This window comes from Athene cunicularia (assembly GCF_003259725.1).
Source record: "Athene cunicularia isolate RWA chromosome 5 unlocalized genomic scaffold, athCun1 chr5_part3, whole genome shotgun sequence".
NCBI lineage: Eukaryota > Metazoa > Chordata > Aves > Strigiformes > Strigidae > Athene > Athene cunicularia.
This window is the reverse complement of record NW_020799103.1, coordinates 3,688,072-3,708,071: the sequence shown is the minus strand read 5'-3', so window position 1 is coordinate 3,708,071 and position 20,000 is coordinate 3,688,072. Positions and strand designations below refer to the sequence as shown.

The following is a 20,000-nucleotide window of genomic DNA, read 5'->3' as shown; positions in this document are numbered from 1 at the left end:
ACAGGTTGATCCAATATTACAGATTTAAATTCCACTTCAGAGATTTCTGCAGTCTTGAGATTATTTGGCAATAATACTACAAAAGGCTTTGTTAGCTGGAGTTTTATACTGTACCCCTTATGAGTCATGGGGGATTAATACTGGAAATAAGAGATATTAAAATACTAATTTTATAATGTCAACATCCTACCTGGGAGTTACAGGAACTGAACATACTTCCAATTTCAGTGCCAGTTTTTAGGGTTGAGAAGACAATGATAGAATTATTACTTTTTCCCCCTCATCTGTCCTGGTTTTTGCCTTAGAGTGGAGCATCTGACAGTGGCATTTGCCATTGCAGAGCTGAAGTTTCTAGATTGTGAAAATGCTGCAAACATAAACAAACTGGTCGTCTGTTTAGCAGCCTTGGTTTGTAAATGTGCAGAATTTTGTAAACTAGCCATACATTTATACACACTAGCAATAATTGGTGTTTCTCTACACATAATAATCCTGCAAGGCAGACTCTGAAAATACCTGTAGCAAAGAAGAACCTGTCCATGCATGAAGAGCAAAAAAAAAAAAAAAAAAAAAAAAAAAAAAAAAAAGATAAAAAGCTCCAGAAAATTAGTCTGCTTGAAACAGCTATTAAATTGTTCCTATCTCTGAAGCTTTACAAATGTGCTAATTGTTGTGTTCTGGTCATGTAATATGTTTCTGCACGAAGTTAAGGCGCTTTCCTGTTGCCGAAGCCCTTAGTGCCTCCCGGGCTGTGTAACATGGGGTAATGAATCTTCCCTTTGGGCAGCACGTGCTCCAGGTCTGAACGCCCAGAAATGCCTCACAGATGTTCCGAGCTGCCTAGCAATGGAAATTTTCTAATTCTAGCTGACCTAAAAAAGTAAATAGACTACTGAGCATAGGGCTACTCCCAGTATAAAACACCAGTACCCCCCCAGCTAGCATTTACATTTTGCACCCCTACGCACTCCTTCTTCATAACCAGCTACTTGCCAAACCCGTGACACTGGTCTCTTGAAGCAGAGGCATTCAGGCACATATTGTATGGGTGCTTTGCATTGTGTGCTTGAACGTAGAATAATTCTGCTCACACTGTCTCAGTGCTTTCTAGAGCAATGCTGCCTGCCTCGAGCGATTCTGTAGGTAGACACACTGGCCGTTATCAGTAACGCATATGCAGTCATCAGTAATGTGTACATTTGCATGTATAGTTACATACTGTGCTTGTGTTTGTACACACAACTCCTGCCGCTGAAGTATAGGAGGAAATCAGCATCAGTCTATGCAAAATCTAGAAAAACTGCTGAGGCAGCACCGGGGTACCCCACAGCTGGACTGGTCCAGAGTCTCAGAGCAGCTCCCATTTTCTTCATTAAACTCTAAATCTCATAGGATCTATAAAGACTAGATACTTGAAATCAATGGGAGCTTGCAGGCAATAATGTATTTTAGCACTAGCTGGCAGAACTGTTCAAGTCAGAAATCTGTCTGCATTTCTGTTGTCTCTTTTTTGAGTTGGCAAATCAGGCATTGAAGTGCACTTGCAATGGAGACTTGCCACTGCGAGTTACCTGTCTTGTAGCATCACCTTTCTGTGAAGTGTTGGAATCTATCCGGACAACTTTAGCAAGAGGCAGAATAAATTTTATCAGTTATTTATCTTTGTTGCACAACCTCAGATAAAATGGTGTTTTTTAAATGGGCATATTAATGAGTTTCCTGAAATGTGACAAAATATTTAAACTGAGACAGAAGCTTGATAGATTACAGTGAACTTTAACGGATAGCTTTAGATGTGAACTCAAATATTTGGAAATTTTAGAGGGTGACAGTAACATTGTAATATGTTGGACCTTCTAGAACAGATGCTTCTGTCTCTGAATGCTGTTGCTCCCCCCTCCTCACTTACACAGCTTTTGTTTGTACACACAGTGTCTTGAACACTTCTCAAGCTTCCCAGCAAAGAGACCCAAGTTGTTGTAGAGCAGCGTGGGCATTGCCAGCAACTCTGGAACGTTTCCAGTGAGCCATCTGTGATTTGATATGAAATCCGTACTTTGTGGCACGTTACCACGTCGTTTAAAGAAAGAGGAGATAGAGTGGAGGCACTGACTCAGTGAGAAGCTTCAGATAGTTGTAGGACTGAATTCCTCTCCTTGACCTTTTACACTCCAAGTTAAGAATTTAGTTTAAGCTAGTCATCCAGGTTTCCTGGGCAAGCACTTGCAAGGATGATTCATCTCATCCTAAGTATATAATATAGGTTAGGCTGAATGGCTGACTTGTAGACAGCTGCAATTAAGTTGAATGAATCCATCAGGGAAGAGATTGTGACATTAACATTAGCATCCATCCAGACTATCCTGAGAGCCCTAGAATTACTCAGACTTGCATCACAAGTCTCACACTCCTCTTACGTAAGCTCAAGGAGGAGAAATTCAGCAAAAAGAACAGATCTACAGGAGAAATGTTACCTGCTTTCTTTGGACATAGACAATACCATCAGACTCATGAACTACTGTTTGAGTTTAGAACAGTATTTCCCTTCAGCATTTAGACAATGTGTTCCAATCTCATTAAGACACCTAGATAATATATCTCCTCCTACCCTCCATCTTTCCCTTCACTCCATCTTCTCTTCAGCCCTTTGTCACTTAATTTCTTCTCCCATGCAAGGAAAAAAAAAAAAAAAAAAAAAAAAAAAGCTTTGGCATTAATACAGTATTTATATATCATGACATTTTTCCTTCTGCCTGGATATTTTATCTTCTTCCTTTTTACCCACTTTGTGTATTCTGACTGTAAACTCTTCCAGTCAGAGAGTCTTTCAGTATGTCCTTGATAAGAGCTGATCAGTAAGTATTCCAGTGGTATGCCATGTAAGTATTTAATACAGTTCTGAGTGTAAGATAACCATGTAGTTCTCTGAATTTGGGGTCAGACAAGCAGTTGTACAGCTGTAGTCCTTGGATAGCCTATAACCATCACTGATTAATCCAGCCCTCTTTATAACACAGGGAGCTGCTTCAGTTATAATATAAAACAGGTCTGTTCCTTGTATGTCTGATTTAAAGCGCTCCGTGGTGCCAAACACTCAGAGTGTCAGAGAAGGTAAATCTTCCTGATATATTTATCTTTCCCTCGTGTCCACCTTCACATGTGGCATCATCTTTAACACATCTTGGAGTTTTCCTTTGGAATTAAAGTATTTGTTCAGACAATTAACTGTACTTTCCTTTCCTGTCACTGAAAAGTAGTGACTAATGCTGCACATGCAAAAACCCACCCACCTCTACTCAGGTGTTACTGGAAGTTCTTCAGCCATCTGAAATCCCCTGGAGAATCATTTTACATAAACATGTATAGAACGGAATTTTATTGGGAGAAACATCACTGAAAGATTTTCACTTTGGAACAGCCTGTGTTTAAATAAACCCAAGTTTTAAATTCAGACTCAGTAATTCAGATTTCAAGTGCTTTGCATAGTTTTCTGGTCAGAGAACAGAAACAGGACCATGTGGCATATCCAAACAAATTAGCACAGTTTGAATTGAATTGTCCTGGATATTATCATATCACTTCTGTAAAGCAGATCCACTGGGAAGCTGCAGTGAACAGGCACATACTCAGCATTCTGAAACGTAAAATGGCTTTTACAAAATCTATCACAAAAGGAAATGGGTTTATTAATGGTTCTTAATTTTGCCAGGGGTCTTTAAAGTCACTGTTTAAATAACCCACAACAAAACATCGCTGTCCTGCAAATGAGGTGAAAGTGAGAATCACCCTGGGTTTATTTTCCATTCTATAAGTGATGGAAAATAAGAGTTTTAGAATTGTGTTCAAGTATTTTAAGTATTATTAGCCATATATAAAAAATTATTTTCGTATTAGCAATGTGTCCTTTAGCAGACAGACAGGGATATGTAGGTAGAAGTATATTTATCAGCTATTCTTAGTGGAAGCCGTCTCTCAACACCTGATGTTAACAATAATTAATTTTGACGTCTCAGATTATGCTTCAGCTTAAAAAAAAAGAAATAGGAAATGCATATGGTAAATGTGCTTATTTTAACATGCGTTGATACAGTTGTGATTAGTTATAAGTCAATCACTGTTACCCGAAAAGTAGGAAATTTTAGAATGCTCTTTTTAAGTCAAGTCTTCTGTCTTTCTAATCAGTTTAGAAAATGTATCCGTTGCTGTAATTTAAAAATGGCAATGTGAATATAGCAGAACAAGAAGGAATTGAATTCATGTGGATTATACAGAAAAATGGTTACCAACTGGTTTGTCTCCTGAATTTGTTAAAATCCTGAGAAAATTGTAACATGAACAGGAATGGAAGAGTTTCATCGTAAAAGAGTTTTAAAATAGTTTGCCTAAGACCTAAATGCAGTTATGGAAGGATAGTTCGGCACCATTCTCTCCACAAGATAAATATTATAGATTGTGAGACACTATCACTATCTGTGAACCAAATTTCAGGACTATTACAAGATTTCTGCCTGACACGTGTCTAGGCTGGCTGGAGTGATTTTTCTTGTCCTTGCTGTGGGAGCTTACAATGTCTTCAGTGGTAAAGTGCTTACAGTTTTGTCACTGAGAAGTGAATTTACATTCACTCAGAAGTATTGTTAGGTTTTGTGGCATTAGTAAGAATTTTACATCTTTTCATAGCCATATTGTCCGATTTGTATGTGAGCTGTTAGAAAGTTATGTCAACATAAGTGCTGTGTCACTGCAGCAGACTACCTGTCATATAAAAGAGAATTGATTTCATCATAATACACATATCGAGTGTCTCAACTGGCAAACTTGGCAAGAGGAGGGGCCAAAACTTAGTCACCGCCATGTCAAATATTTGAATAGACTCTTCTCTCTAGAAGAAATTTAGTTTCATACCTGCACATCTTTGTGTTTATATTAAGCCCAAAGGTCATAGTTTGGTTTTGCCAAGCAGACCAGTTAGTTACTGTGCTTGATGGTGTTAAGAAAGCCGTAAGGTCGCTGACCAAAGCCAAGATGCTCCTGTAATGTGTATCTCTTAAGGAGTTTGTAACCACTTGGCAGCTACCCCAGCGAAGTGGGGAGCCCCTGGCAGGGCTTTGCTGGCTCCTTCTTGCACAGCTCTTTCTCACCCAGCAACCCCGTTTGGGGGTGCGCAGCTGCAGTGTATCAGAGCTGCCTGCCAGCGCCGGCAGCTCGAGCCTCCTCTTTGGGACAGTAGTCTGCACTGCAAAGATAAAGAGACAGCTTAGTGGCTGTGGAGGAATTTGGCATCCCTCCACTGGCTCCCTCTTTTCTTAAGATGCAAGTTGCTTGTTTTCTTTTGCAAAGGCCTCCGTGTCCTTTTCCTCAGCCTGCCTGTGAGACCTTATCCATTATCAAGAAATGTATTTCCAATCAGGTAATGGTGACAATCATTCGACAGTTTGATAATTTTCAAGCAAGTAATGGGGTTCTTCACTCTAAGAGGAGGTTTTATAAAGCTGCATTACCAATCTCCTACTTTCTCCTTAAAACCCACCTTTTTTTTACCTACAACAGTGCTGAGGTCTTTTCCTAGGTACTGTGATAATAGAAATAATTACTAGTAATTATAAATGAGTTGATAATAAAAAGACATAAAAGGGAAAACAATGCAAGGGGTGCATTATGGACATGGTAAGTAGAAGAGGAAACAGTAACAGGAACTTGTCCTCTGTATCACGGACTGTTCCCGTTCTCTCTTGTGTGGGCTTTATGGTATGGCAAGAGTTCTGCTTCAAAGAGAAATAAGTAGGATATAAAGCTCCCCAACTAGGAGTCTGCATCTTTCATTTTCCCAACATTCCTAAAATTCTTCTCCCCACCCCCCTCTTCCCCCTAAACCAAATCCCTTCAGCTTTGGTGACTTCAGTCTTCGTGGAGTTGTAGCAAATGGAACTGTAAGGGATCTAGAGAGGTCATTAACCCATCTCCCTGCCCCAGGGCAGGACTGCAGCCATATTATACTAATAAACAATGGTTTTGGTCAAAGATCCAAATAAATGGAATCATAAATTTATTATTTTTTTTAAAACTTTAATTTGGGGAAGTTTGGGCTCAGTTGTTAAAGTTTCATGTAGCTATTAGCAGAGTCACAAGGTTAACTTTAGTGGAATTGTTTTAATATATATCAAATTAAGAACAAACTACCACCTCTTTTTTTATGAGATTCAATTACTTTGCATCACTATGTTATTATGTATTTGTTTGCTACAGTATTGCTTTAATAGCTACCAAAATATTCTAACTATTTTTGGAGTAATATGAAGAAGAATTACTTTGGGTTTAGATTTTTGCCACTATGTGTATATCTGCTTATCATATTGTTGCTAAGCATTTTTATACTTTTTATTGCTTAAAGCATTTTACAGAATGTGTGATTTTAGTTTTATTTTTATGTTAGTTTTATTTCTTAGTTTTAATTTTATGAAATTTTGCTGTATCTTGAGTGTCTTCCACCTCAGTTATTTCTGAGTATTTTAGCCAGTGTAAAAACAATCCGCACAGACACACATTTCCTCAAATCTGAAACGTAATTATATGTTTATATCATGTAGGTGTAATACTGGATTTCACTAGTTGCCTCCACAATGCATTGCCAGTCAGTTCCTCAGAAGAATATGTGTAGCTTATGTGTATAGTTGTATAGTAATCAGTTCTTTAACATTATCTCCAACAGCTAGCTCTTTGTTTAACATGTCATTGGTTACCTAGGTTCAGTCATATGATTTTTACTTTATTTTCAACCCCTTTTATAGTCAGTTAAAGCCTGCGTACTGTTTCTATGCATTTTGTAACTGAGGTGTAATCAACATCAGGAGAGGTTGTTAGTAAAACTGCAGGTCAGTCCTCTTAATACTGAAGAGAAAAAAAGTTCTTACATTGGAATTTCTGTTTTTTATAATAAATCTGTAAAACAGTGCCCTTGATACAATAAGCTACACTGGCAAACAAACGCACTTGCTAGTATTTTTGTCTCCTGGGGATTTTGTTGGTTTAAAAAAATAAATTACACCCCAACAAAATACACCAGCCCACTGAAAGTTCCTAGAATAGCCATGGCTTGGATCTTTACGTCCCAGTCTTACAAGGCAGAGCAATGTCTGAAAACTCTCAGCACTGTATTGGACTGATTGCTCCGTGTCCCTTCTGGCCTGTCGTTTTACATGTTCTTATCTTCCACTGGTACTGGGATTTTTTTTTCCCCATTGAGAACAAATAAAGTAATTAGAAGTTTTCTTCAGGCAGAGGGAGGAGCAGAGGCAAGGTATGTAATAAGTTTTGTCTGAACTGTTTTCTTTCGTAATGCATGCCCTAAAGCTGTGTGCTTAGCCGGGTTCGCTGTAATTGTTCCTGCCACTGCAAAGCCCCAAAGAGAGCAGGTGGGAAGCACCAGCACTCGCATCATGCCCCTTCCCTAGCTGTGCCTTGTACAGTAATAACCTTCCTCTGTAGCCAGTTATTTCTTAATCGAGTGAATGAAGCTTAGACTCGGATTCTGAAGATGCTGTTTGAACCTTTCTGACAGCCTGCATGGGTGAAAATAGTGATCATGTGGTCGTGTAATGAAACACACTATAATAACACAGATATACAATTAACTTTGCACAAAGGAAGTTTACTCCAGCATTCCCTAGTTTTTGCACTGACAAACTTTACCTTTCTTTGATACAGGCTTTAAGAAATTATCACAAGGAGGGCAATTGTAGGATCCTATTTTTAGTTGCCTATTTACTTTTGCCAGACTATGACCATTTTCCCTAAATAATGTTGCCCTGCCAGCTTGCTGTAGGATACAGGAAGTTTTGTGTTTATCCACACACTGGAATATCTTAGTAACAATCTTCAATTGTTTAAAAGAGCAAATGAAAATACTCAATTTTATGTCTAGCATTTATGTCAGGGATGTGTTTCTGCCATCCTGTGAAAATTCACCAGTTTGGCCCAGGCACACTCAGTTTTGCATATTCAGCTTGACCCTTTTCCAGTGCCTTTCAGACCAGGGGGTGAGCCACTGCCTGTGCCCACACTCTGGTCAGGGGACACCGGGGCAGAGGAGGGGAGCAGGGGCGGGAGAAGGGGGATGGAAAGCAGTGCCAGCAGGAGAAAGAAGGGCAGGTCAAGGTGGGAAGAGGAGGAGGACAAAAGAGGGGATGAGGAAGACAAGGGTCTGAGACAGGGAAGGGTGGCCGGGTGCTGAATTTGGACCTAGGCATTAGGAACGGGAGGAGGGGATGGAATATGGGCAGAAACAGGCAAGAGAAACCCAGGACTGGCAGGAGTAGGAATTAAGGGCTTGGAAGTGGAAAGCTGAGACTGGCCGGGCAGGGGCTGGGGTGTGCAGCTGACCAGAGAAAGGGTGGTTTTGTCATGAAGACCAGTTGCAGGCTGGGAGGCCCGGGCAACGAGGACTGGGATTGCTGATGTGAGCAAAATCAGCCTGATTCTTATCAGCCTGATAAGAGAAAGAGAGATTGAAAGGGATGGAGGTCACAGCCTCAGAAATAGCAGAGAAGTCTGTCCACCAGAAAACATTTTGTCCTAAACTGGGACTTTAAATGTGATTGTTTCTCTGCGGTCAGCAAATATCTGTGAAAATGTCTGATCGTTCTGTAATGCTGGTGTTCAAAAAGGATCACAGCCTATTCATGCTATCACTTACTGCCTTAGTTCAAGTGACTGCAATGTCCCTGTTGGTGCCAAAAAATAAAGGCCTGTTGTTTAACCTGTGGGTGTCTGTATAATGCCATGCAGTGAATTTCCAGTTTGCTTGCGGTTTAAAATTTAGAATATTTTTAATGGCGTTAAAATATCTAATAGGATTAATGTTTTCAGCCCTGTTTATATTTTTCAGCCGCACACAGAAAATGCAAGGAATGATATTTTGAAATGCCTCTTCAGGCTTTATTCAGAGGTGGCGTGTTGTGTATGCTGTGATTCAGATCTTAATGGCAGGATAATATTCAGTTGTTTGCAGAGGACCCTAGTGTTGTTTATTGTTCAGAATACCTCTGATCTGAGGATGAATGTGGCGTACACAGTGAAATACGCTTCCTGGAGAACCAGCAATTTGTTGTAATGTTTGAAAATTGGGATTGTAGAGAGGGCAAGGATTGAAGGAGGGATGGTCTTGTAATTAAGACGATTGAAGAATATCATGAAAGGTATGATGTGTCTCTGCCTGTACCACTGAGCTTCTGTGTGATCATGTCACTTCAACCCAGCATTTTTATTTCAATACTCTTATTTTGTGTCTCTCGCTTTCTGAGTGCCTGACTTGGAGTTCTTGAGGAAACACTAAACCCAGCTGCAAATGAAGTTAGCATTTGATCATGTGAAACACAGTACAGCGCTAAACGTTCTGGAGAAGCAAGTCCTAAACGCCTCAGATTGTGTTTCTGAAATTAGTAGATACCTTTTGCCATGCGTTTTATGTGCCTCAATTCCCTGTCCCTAAAATGAAGGTAACTTTGCTGCCTTATCTCACAAGAATATTGGGAAAATAACACAGTTGGTATTTGTGAAGCATTCAACTGCTATATACTGACATGTGCTATTGAAAAGCCATTCTGTCTTCAGAACAAGGTTTGAATAGTGTACAATAAATAAGTCAGAAAAGTTCAGAGTAAACAGTGACAAGAAAACAAAATACTGAATAGCCACTCGCTAAATGAGCAGTGTGCATCCTCTTCACTGAATAAGATGGGGGAAGAATACATGCATGTATAATGGAACACTGTATCATAATAAATATGTCTGTAAAAACCTAATTCAGTCCCACCGTCCAGTCAGAGGATCTTTAATTTTTACTTTTCCTATCTGAGTCCTTGCAAATTGAATGAATATTCTATTTTATGTTTACAATGCATATTAGCAAACAAACACAGCATTGATGAAGAGGCTGTGTAAATACCAAAGATTTTTTTTGGGGGGGACCACACTTTAAGTCCAGGCCAGTGTGACAGGGTTTACAATTGTTCCCTGTCTGTGATATTAGTTAGTCCCTAAGTCTGCTGAGTCTCAGTTCTGTTTGCTCTTCATCACCTTGCTCTGAATCCATTTGGCAGGCTTGGCAAAAGGGTCCATAATTGCAGGAGGAAGACAGCAGTACTACATTTCCCACGGAGGAACCTGCCCCTCCTGCTCCCCAGGGAGGGCAGGTAGGTGCTAACAGTGAGTGGGAGAAGGTTGGATTAGTTCACTCGCCTCTCCACCTCCCACATACCAGGTACCCTGCTGGCAGAGTACTGTACACTTTTTGGGAAAGAAAATCACAGAATCACAGAATCGTCTAGGTTGGAAAAGACCTTGAAGATGATCCAGTCCAACCATTAACCTCACATTGTGACTGACAGATCTGTCAAGTGCTCCCCTGCACTTCCAGGCTTTTCCTCATCCTTTGTTTTGCAGTGGTTGCAATCCAAGTGGTACATTGGCTCTTTCCTAGCAAACGTTTTTCTCAGCAGACAAACAAGATAGGCACATGCCCTAGTTTATGTTGTATTGATGCAGAAACGAGGCATCATGGAGCACAGTTCACATCCACAGCCATGCTTAACCTTCTTAGGAATAAGGGAAAAACTGAGTGAAGGATACCATACCACAGCACTGATTTATTACAGTAAAAGGTAAGAGCTGCATCTAGTTATTAAATGCTATACATGGGGGGTGGGTTTGAATACATAAATTGTGCTTTGTAGGCAAAGTGCTACAAATAAATACACACATTTTTCCTATTTCAACACTGAGGGATGTCATCTCACCCTGGGCACAGGCTTTCCTACTGCACATGCATTACTTGAAACATTTCCTTCCCTTGGAGAAGACAACAACCCCGCACACGTTCTCCTCCCTGTACTGCCCACAGCCAGGAGTGGCCGGTGGTGGGAAGCGCTTTGCAGCACCTCTCAAGTTATGCCTAATTGCACAATCTCAAAACCAGCAATGAATTGAACAGTCAGCCTGCTGTAAATGCAGATAATTCTTACGCTTTTCAACGGAATTCTTATCCTACGAAAGTTGCAAAGGAATTGAGTAAAAGGCAGCTGTATTTATGTGTTGTGATAAAAGCAAAAACAAAGCAAAAGCAGAGAATAAGGATAGTCCACACCGCCTCCTAATACAGTGTTGCAGCCATTACTGTTGCTCTGTTCCCTTCAGAAGCATGTGCATTTTAAAAGAAGAGCCACACAGTTTAGCCTTTGCCTACTAAATCTTTCAAGAAATATGCTACATCCTTGATACCAGTTTCATAAATTATTGCACTGTGCAGAAGATGCTCAACTGTCTCATCTGACCGGCTTCAGTACCTCACTGTGCCCAGAAGTGAGCCAGTAATTAACCAAGTAAAGCCTCAGTTTTACATTTAATTTTCACCTTACTTGACAAAAACTAAATGGTAATGTCATGTCTTTTATATATATATCTCCAGTGTAAAAGATCCTCGGGAGAGTTGAAATATTTTTTGTCATAGTTGCAAAATAAGGTGTATTGTGCAAGGACTGTGTGCTTGTGGATAACAGTATAACCCGTGTCTCAGTTTCCCCATCTGTAAACTGGATGTAATGTTCCTACAACCCACATGGGATGCTAAGGTTTGATTGGCATATGTGACTGCCTTATACAAATACAACTACTATCACTGCTTGGTTTTATTAACAATGATCAGTAGATTATCAAGAAGAAACATTTAGCACAATGATGCTGCAACCACGGCGAGCCCTCTCCGTCTTTAGACCATTTCTTTTCAGACCCTGCCACAAAGTATGCATGTTTGATATAAAACTGTACTTGTAATGCCATAGAAATGAAAGGATTTGATGCAGGGGTAGACATACAGGCAAAGCACTTGTTTTTAAAAGAAAAATGCCTATAGATGTCATTAAATACCTTGAGCAAATTTTTTGTTTAGAAAATGTTCATGAGGAAAAAAAAAATCTATTTCCATTTAGAGTATCTAATATATTGAAAACGTACAAAACTGTTTCTAGGTCAGCCTGAAAGAGTGTCTGGGAAGTGTTTTATTTGTGTGAGAAAACACTGATCAGTCAGGAAAAAGACTGCATTTTGAAATATGCTATGGAAAGTAAATTCTACTGCAATTATTCTTTTTTTTTTTTCCCCCTCCCTGTTTTTTCCTCTCTCGCTTTCTTCTCTCTCTCTCCCCGTCTCTCTCTCTCCCTCTCCCTCCTGAAAATCTCCTGCCACAGCGACTGCATTTGCCTCCAGACTTGTCAGACACAGTGAGCCGCACAAGCAAACAGGATCTGGCAGAATCCGCCAAACTGCTGAGCTCAGGATGTGGTGCTATGGCCATCGGCAAGAAGCACCTGGACTTCTAGTGATTTCTACTTAGCAGTTTCACTCAGATTTATATGACACTCTAATTATGAGTGTTAATGACTTATATAAATATTTTTCTTAATGATTTGACCCAGCAGTCTTTAAAAATACATGTTATCATATGGTTCCTTCTTTTTTTTTTTTTTTTATATTCTGGTTTCTTTGTACTAATTTTGGGCTTGTTTGGATTTTGCTTTTTGTTAAAGCTTCTGTTATGTTGGGTCCTGCCATTGTTCTGCTTGACTGGAAATACGAAGATTTTCCTTAAAATATGAAAAATACTCTTATCCTTTCATTCGTAGATTTTTTTTTTACATTAAAAATAAAGGGATATTTTTCCCAATGGAGTTTTTATATACGTACATTTAATATTTTGTATGAATAATAAGTTAAGTTGGATGGTTTATTGAAATAAAGGAATGAAACTAGCGATTCATTGTCATGTGTTATTCGGAAGGGAAACTACACAGTTACAGTTTTAAAACCACTAATTTTTGTAATTGAAATATTATTCTTAAATTTCAGGAAATATTTACATTAGTTTATTAAATATGTAATAATAAATTTAAACTATATAAGATAGTTTTTATTCTAATATGCCAGTAGTTAGGAATGGTTGGGGTTTTTTTGAATCAGAATATATTCTAGATAATTACTCTGCCTTATGGCTTACTACATGCATTAAAATGCACTTGAATGGGATTTACTAGCCATAGAGAAAAGAATTGATTTCCTTATGTAGTTCAAAACAGTAATCCTAAACAATTGAAGTCAGCGCTATGAAATTATGTCAACAGACATAATTCAAGATTGAAATTCAAACCGACAGCTACATTAATGCTAGAAAACCAGAAGAGTGCATGTGAGCTCGGGGAAGGATATCACAGCATGCTGGTCTAAAGCAGGGAAGAATATACAAGTAATTCAAGCTTCTGTACCCTCACATACACAATTTGTGAACTCCTACCTGTTTTGTATGTACCTCTGTGTATATCTTATCAAACAAAAGAACGGTAAAGCAAAGCTAACCTGTAAATTAAAGTGGTTTGCATTCTTTCTTCTGAGGCTGACTTCCATTTTGTAAGGTAATATCTTCTTCTCCGCAGAACTTCCAAGCCACCCAGCTGTAAGATTGCATTACAGTTTCAAAATTTAGTCTCTATTATAGTGTATTATTATACATGGCTGGAGTGAAACTGACTCTTCAAAGAACGTGTTAATAGGCTGCAATAATGGCAACTTATTTTGATGGGTTTGGAACCAAGAGTTGGTTAAGTGGTTTGCTGCTTTTTTTTTTTTTTTTTTTCCCCCTGCAATCCAGGTTCTACTTTATTTTTTTCTTGACAACACTGTGTAAAACAAAGACATAGCTTTTAAAACTGTCTAACTAATATGATGAATGTCAATCACTTAAAAAACTCCACTGTAGCATAAACACATACTGTATACAGCTTTTATTCTGAATTAGAATAATTGAATCAATGACAGTGATTTGCCAGGATGTCAAATCTATCCATCATATCCTGTCACTACCAGTTTATTTTTTGTGATCAAAATCAAAAAGACTACTATTTTGTCATCAGCTATTTCATTAGTAGTAACAATCAGGTTTTCTCTTCTATATTTTTTAGATATGCCTGTTATATTTTTTATTTCTAAAGACACAAATCCTTTTTAAATCTTTTCAAAATAAAGTTTCAGAACTGAACTGTCAGTTTAATAAAGCAAAAAGACATCTACTTTCCTGTGCCAATATATTTAAAATATTATCATTGATGTCTCAAACATTTTTCTCTTTTTGTATTATGTGTAACATTGAATGGAAGTTCTCGTTAGATATTTAATTGTGCCTTTTGAAAGCATGAAATAATTTAAATACTTAAGATAAAGTGATTTTTAACAAAGGTGAAGTTTTACATAGTATGTCTTTTTAATGTAAATAACACAAAACACACTATTTCTTTGTGAAATATAAAGCCAGAAGACATAAATTGCTGCCAATGTACTTAAATAGGTCATTGACTTAACATACAGGAGAGAAAACATCATGAAAGTCACAGTCAGCTTGTATTCACTGAAAATTGTTAGCGAGTAGCATGTGTATTCCACATACGTGTATATGTGTGTCCTGTGCATTTATAAGGCTTCACTTTCAAAAACTTTGGTAGGTTAATGTGAAAGCTGACAAATATTTTGAACAATAAAGGAAACTCCTTCTGCAAATCTGGATGAATTTTTTTTCTGACTCGCTAAACATGCTTAATAAAATAAGTGTTAGAGCATACAGATGTACAGCGTTGGTTACCTAAGGCAAAAACATGGAGCAAAATTTCTTTTTCTTCCAAAATATCGTATCAGTTACAACAGCATATGACAGTGACTTGGCTAATCCAGTAAACTGGTAAGTGAAATAATGCTATGTACATGCTGCTTGATAGCATGGCTATACGGGAGACATAGTGTAGTTTTCTTTATTTTGCACCATTTTTGACTTGGGAAGCGGGAGAAGTGCTTACATGGTGATTTTCTGTGACTTTTCCCCATAACCACTCTGTGACTGTCGGGCTCCTGTGTACAAAGCATCCTTCGGTTCTTTCTTCTCGCGATTTGAAGGCAAATATTGAACTAAGGGGTGCAGCTCAGGTAATCGAAGAATGGGTGCAGCCTCCTTTGACAGGCAGTTGCAGTGTGCTACCAGCTGCTTTTTGCATCCTCGGAGCTCCCTTGTTGGCTTGGATGGAAAATCCGTGTCATCCTTACTTGTGCTCAGAGGGCTCTTTTCCACAAAGATTGCGGTACAAGATTTTTTTTTGTTTGTTGCGATTTTTTTTAAGTAGAACTTCCTACTTTTAAGCAGGCTACAAACTGAAACCACCAAACTCAGCAGGGAAACAATAGATTCATCCCAGTGAAGACATTCCCAATTCAGCACAAGAACCTGATCTTTACAGAATTGTGACACACAGTCAAGAAAGCAGTAATGAAATTTAAAATGTTGTGTCTTTAACATGTCAAATAAGAATTCTTCATATAATTTCTGTTGTGTTGAGGTTTTCAAAATATAAGTATTTAGAATATCATGAGAAGAATATTATGATAGATTAGGTCTTTTTCTATGTTTATAAAGAAATTTCAAAAGCAATTTCAAGGATGCAGCTGAATTAAATTTTATGTAACAGTAAATAAAAGTATCTGAAAGTAAGCACTCAGCTACTTCAGATTTGATACGTATGGTAGTACACCACTGGTTTCATCTTTAAACTTAATAGGAAGTAGTGATGTTGTTCCAAACACTGCTTTTGAAAAAGTGGAAAAGCCTAACTTACAAAAATCCTTTACTATGCCAATACTGGAAAGCGAGCTATTAATCAAATTTTTCTGAAACCACAAGATTGTAACACATCCCTTTAAAAATGTGTGTATATTACAAGTATTACACACACAATGACACAAACACACACACATTAAACCAGTATTTCTCCAGGATTGTATATTAGTATTTAATAACGTGTTCTTTTGCCTGTGCTGGAGGAACATCATCCCTAACTACAGAGCACAGCAGAAATAGGAAAGATGCTTTTATGCCTTTAAGAGGTGGTGGAAGCAAGTACTATCCCACATGACATCTCTTGGGGGTTTTATTTCCTCTTGTGAGCTACCTGAGTGCAAGGCCTACATTTCTTTTCTTTAATCACACTGAGCACATGATGGTGCTTAGTCAATAATAAATGTACCCATGTAAAAAAAGAATGAAAGTGAATCCTCTTCATCTTAAGAAAAAAGGGAGCTTGAATGGAGGTAAAAAAGGAAAAATTTCACCACCATTTTTTTTTCATTTTCTAGTCTAATATAAGCAAATGTTAGGCTCTTTTTTTTTTTTTTCCTAAAAACAAATCATTAATACAGTGGGAGCCTACATCTGTATTTCAGCATCTGAACAGACAGATTTTTCAGGCGTGTTGAGTATCAAGCATCCCGGAGCATCTGCTGAAAACTTGGCTGCTTATTTAAATTCCACCTTTAAACAATTTTGAAAGTTATTAGGCACGTCAAACTAATTTACAGACCTTTTGTCTATATGAAAAAGAAGACATCTTTTGTGCTTTCTACGTTTTATTGCACGTGGATTTTCTGGTGCTGTAGAGTTTAATCTAAAAAATCTTCCAGAGAAGTCAGTGATGGTTTAGACCAGGAGGAAGCCGGTAGGATTAGGTCCCATGGATCTTTTTTAAAATGTTAGATCTAGAGAATTTGTAGCTGCATATTCCTCTATGAAAAACTGTATTTTAAAGTCTTCTGGCATTGAAGGTAAATGTTAAATCCAAAATGCAGCAAGAATAAAAAAAAAAAAGTCTTCTCTCTGTGCTGGCAGAGTTTGAATCTAAATGTTCAAGTCCTCAGAATGCTCTCAGCACTTACAGCGTCAGAAGCATTCTCTTAAAAGTCTTGAAACAGGTGAATTTTGGTGCACTCAGAATCTTTTTTTGGAGTCAGGTTAAAGCAAACTCACTAAAGAAAGCTCTTACTGAAATTTCATGGGACTAGACTTACAGAACAGAAATGAGGTCTGGTTTGGGTTTTGGTATGAAATCAAGCAGTTTTCCGTGCCAATATTTTGGGAAAGCATACTGGGCGGAGAAAAAGCTGTAAACTTGTTCAAAATACGTTGCTTGAGTGAGACTTTTCTGCAGTTCTTAGCATGTATTTATTTATATTTTCAAAGTATCCCAGAGCTACTCCTCATAGACCAGGACTGTTTTGTGCAGGACATCATTCTTGGCCTGGGACTTGCATAGCTGCAAAACAAATTTGCCTTCCTGACCTATTTTAAATCAATAGGACAGGGATGAGGACTATCAGGACTTGGTGCCAGTTCTAGCCCCATCATCTTCAGCTAGCAGCCATAGCTGGAAGCTGCATCTCCGCCTCTTGATTCCTGATCAGGGACGTTTTAATGGGTCCATTTCCTCTCCGGGCACATTGAACATCTGTATGGATCCAGCAGATGAACTGGTCAGACAACAGATGGACATCTGCTCTCCATCCTGTATAAAGGAACTCGTGCCACCAGCATGGCCTTGCACTTGGAAAAACTAAACTAATGAATGAAGCTGAGCTCAGTCAAGACCAGATAGAGAGTCACAGGCAGAGGAAAAGCATTTGGAAGAATTCTCCAGCATGGTGACACTTCCATTTATGGTGCTTCCCAGCCTACATCCAGGATAGCTCAGCAATTCTGGAAAATAACCTGAGTGAGAAGGAGTTTGACAGTCTGCTCCTGGACAGAGTGGAGGCAAGTCCATCTGTGTGGGAGATGGAGCCTTCCCAGGAGCCACCTCAAAACTGGGGAGTTCTTCCCAACTAGCAAAGGGGATAAGGGGATAAGGAGCTCCAAACGTACACCATCCATATGCCAACTTCAGACAAGCAAATAAAACTTTATCACAACAAAACACCAGGAAAGAGGATGGAAGCACAATTACTTCATGCATGACAGAGAGTACAGCAGATAGACACAGTAAAAGAATATAGGGGGGGGGGGTTTCGTTTAGCAGCCCTTGTCTATAGAAGACTATGAAATTTTAAATATTTCCTTGCACTAACAGGTGTAAATCAACAACAGTTCACACAGAGCAACTGAGTAATAACTCAGAAAATCATCAGACCCAACAGAAGCTTAGTCTGCGTAAGAATCAAAGGGTTTGGATGCATATTTTGCAAAGTAACAGCACTGACTTAAATTCAGAGAAATCAAAGTGGACAACTTGCTTCTTTAAAAGCAAAAAAGAATATAAAACTTAAATGACTGGATTTTTATTTAATCCAGTCTGACAGAGGGAGTTTTAAAAATAAATAAACCCTCCTCTGCAGTATTTGAAACACAAAGCTGCAAACTATAGACTCTTGAGTATGAATCTGGCTTTGCAGAGAGAAACGTAAAGGGTAAAACATAAACAGTTACAGGGAGAAACACACATTTTCTTTGCTTATGATAAGTTATTCATTGTAACAACCTGAAGGTGTTCATCTGCTGCATGCAGTGCCATATAAATCAGAGTCCTTCCGTTGCCCTATGTGTAATTTCTGTGGAATAATATAAACTACTCAAAATCCATTGGCATAGGCCTGACCTGAAGGAGGTTATCTGTGAATCTCCAGACTCCTCTGGTGCAGCTGGAAAAGCTCGTACGTCCCGGGAGAGGAGGAACTGCAATTTGCAGCCCTCCCCGGCTTTAGCTGCCGCAGTGTACGTGAGGTCTGGCAGGTGCCTGGAGGCAATTGCAACCTCTGCTGGAGGATTTCATGCAACTTACAGCTCCTGTCAGGCACCTGGAGGTAAGAAGGATCCTTCTGGGTTGCTCACAGAACCTCTGCCCACCATCTGACCCAGCTGCAATTCAATTGAGCACCTGAGAAACCACAGACCTCTACCAGTCCAGCAAAACCAGGATCGTGGTCCTTTATGGGGGTAAAGCAGCTCCAGCACACAGCCCACGGGCATCAGACAGGCATTTTCACCTCCACCCCCTTCGAAATCATGATCGTCTCACCAGAGATATGCCCTGGTGGAACATCACCTAGGGGGAGGAAGGCAACAGTACGGCCGGCCCTGAAATTTTCACTGTGTTAAAACATAGTCATGAGAGATTCACAGTGAAACTTGAGGGGAAGCAGGTTGCATGGGGGCTTTTCTCTAAAGGGCCATCTTCAGAAGCAACAACAGGGATTCTGGCAGCTGGAGGGTTTATGAAAATCTGTCACACGTCAGCTGTACGTGTTGAAAGACTGATCAAATGGTTTCATTCCTTTGAGGGTTCATTTCTGCAGCTGCGATGAAAACACCTTCATCTTCCACACGATCGCTATTGAAAACTATCTTAGGATAGTAAACTATCCCAAGTAAACCACCCTAAGTAACTGTCTGCTTATACATTGGGGTTTTCTTTCTTTACAGCTGAGAGTATATTAGAGGAGGAATTAATTTAAAATATATCCTAAAGCAACCTGGCCCCTATCCAAACAGGACTATCTTTCCTACCACACATCTCATGCCAATTGCTCCATTTCCTGCTACTTTCTCTAAGAACTACTAAACAGATAACACGTGAGACACTTGCCTAACATCATTCTCTAGCAGTAGTCCCAAGGGAGCTATGTTCCATGCTTTGTTTCTCACCTGAAGAGGAGGAACATTTCTTCTGCCTTTACCACGCTGGGCAGGGCAGAGGCTTCAAGGGTCCCAGCACACTTCAGCCAGAGACACGCTCCCACAGCTGCCTTCTCTCCACAGCAAGACACATAAATACCATCTGAACAAGACCAAACAGCCAGCGCAGGCTCTACTCTCACATCTGTAATTCATATGCCTGTTTCTAACGGAGGAGGGATTGTATTTGGGTGTTTGTAGGTGCCAATCAGACTTTTGATTAGAAACAGGGCTGCAGGAGCTCATTAAGTGAGCAGGTGTCTTGTCAAAGAAGAGTTATTTGAAACGAAGCTGCTACACCATTCCTGTAAGGCAGAAGAGCCTTATCAGCTGCATGTGGAGCAATGCTCACCTGCTGAAGCTGAGGACAAGAGCAAGTGGAAACAAACTGAAAAAAAAAAAAAAAAAAAAAAAAAAAAAA

General features: G+C 39.1%; 1 protein-coding gene across 1 annotated transcript in view; it reads left to right on the top strand.

Moving 5' to 3' along the window:
• ELP4 (elongator acetyltransferase complex subunit 4) overlaps nt 1-12,794 on the top strand; it is a 136,502-nt gene extending 123,708 nt beyond the window's left edge. Inside the window, exon 10 of the mRNA XM_026850901.1 lies at nt 12,240-12,794. Coding sequence (XP_026706702.1) covers nt 12,240-12,371 — 132 coding nt within the window. The 3' untranslated portion in view covers nt 12,372-12,794. The remainder of the gene's footprint in view (nt 1-12,239) is intronic.
• The last annotated feature ends 7,206 nt before the right edge of the window (nt 12,795-20,000 follow it).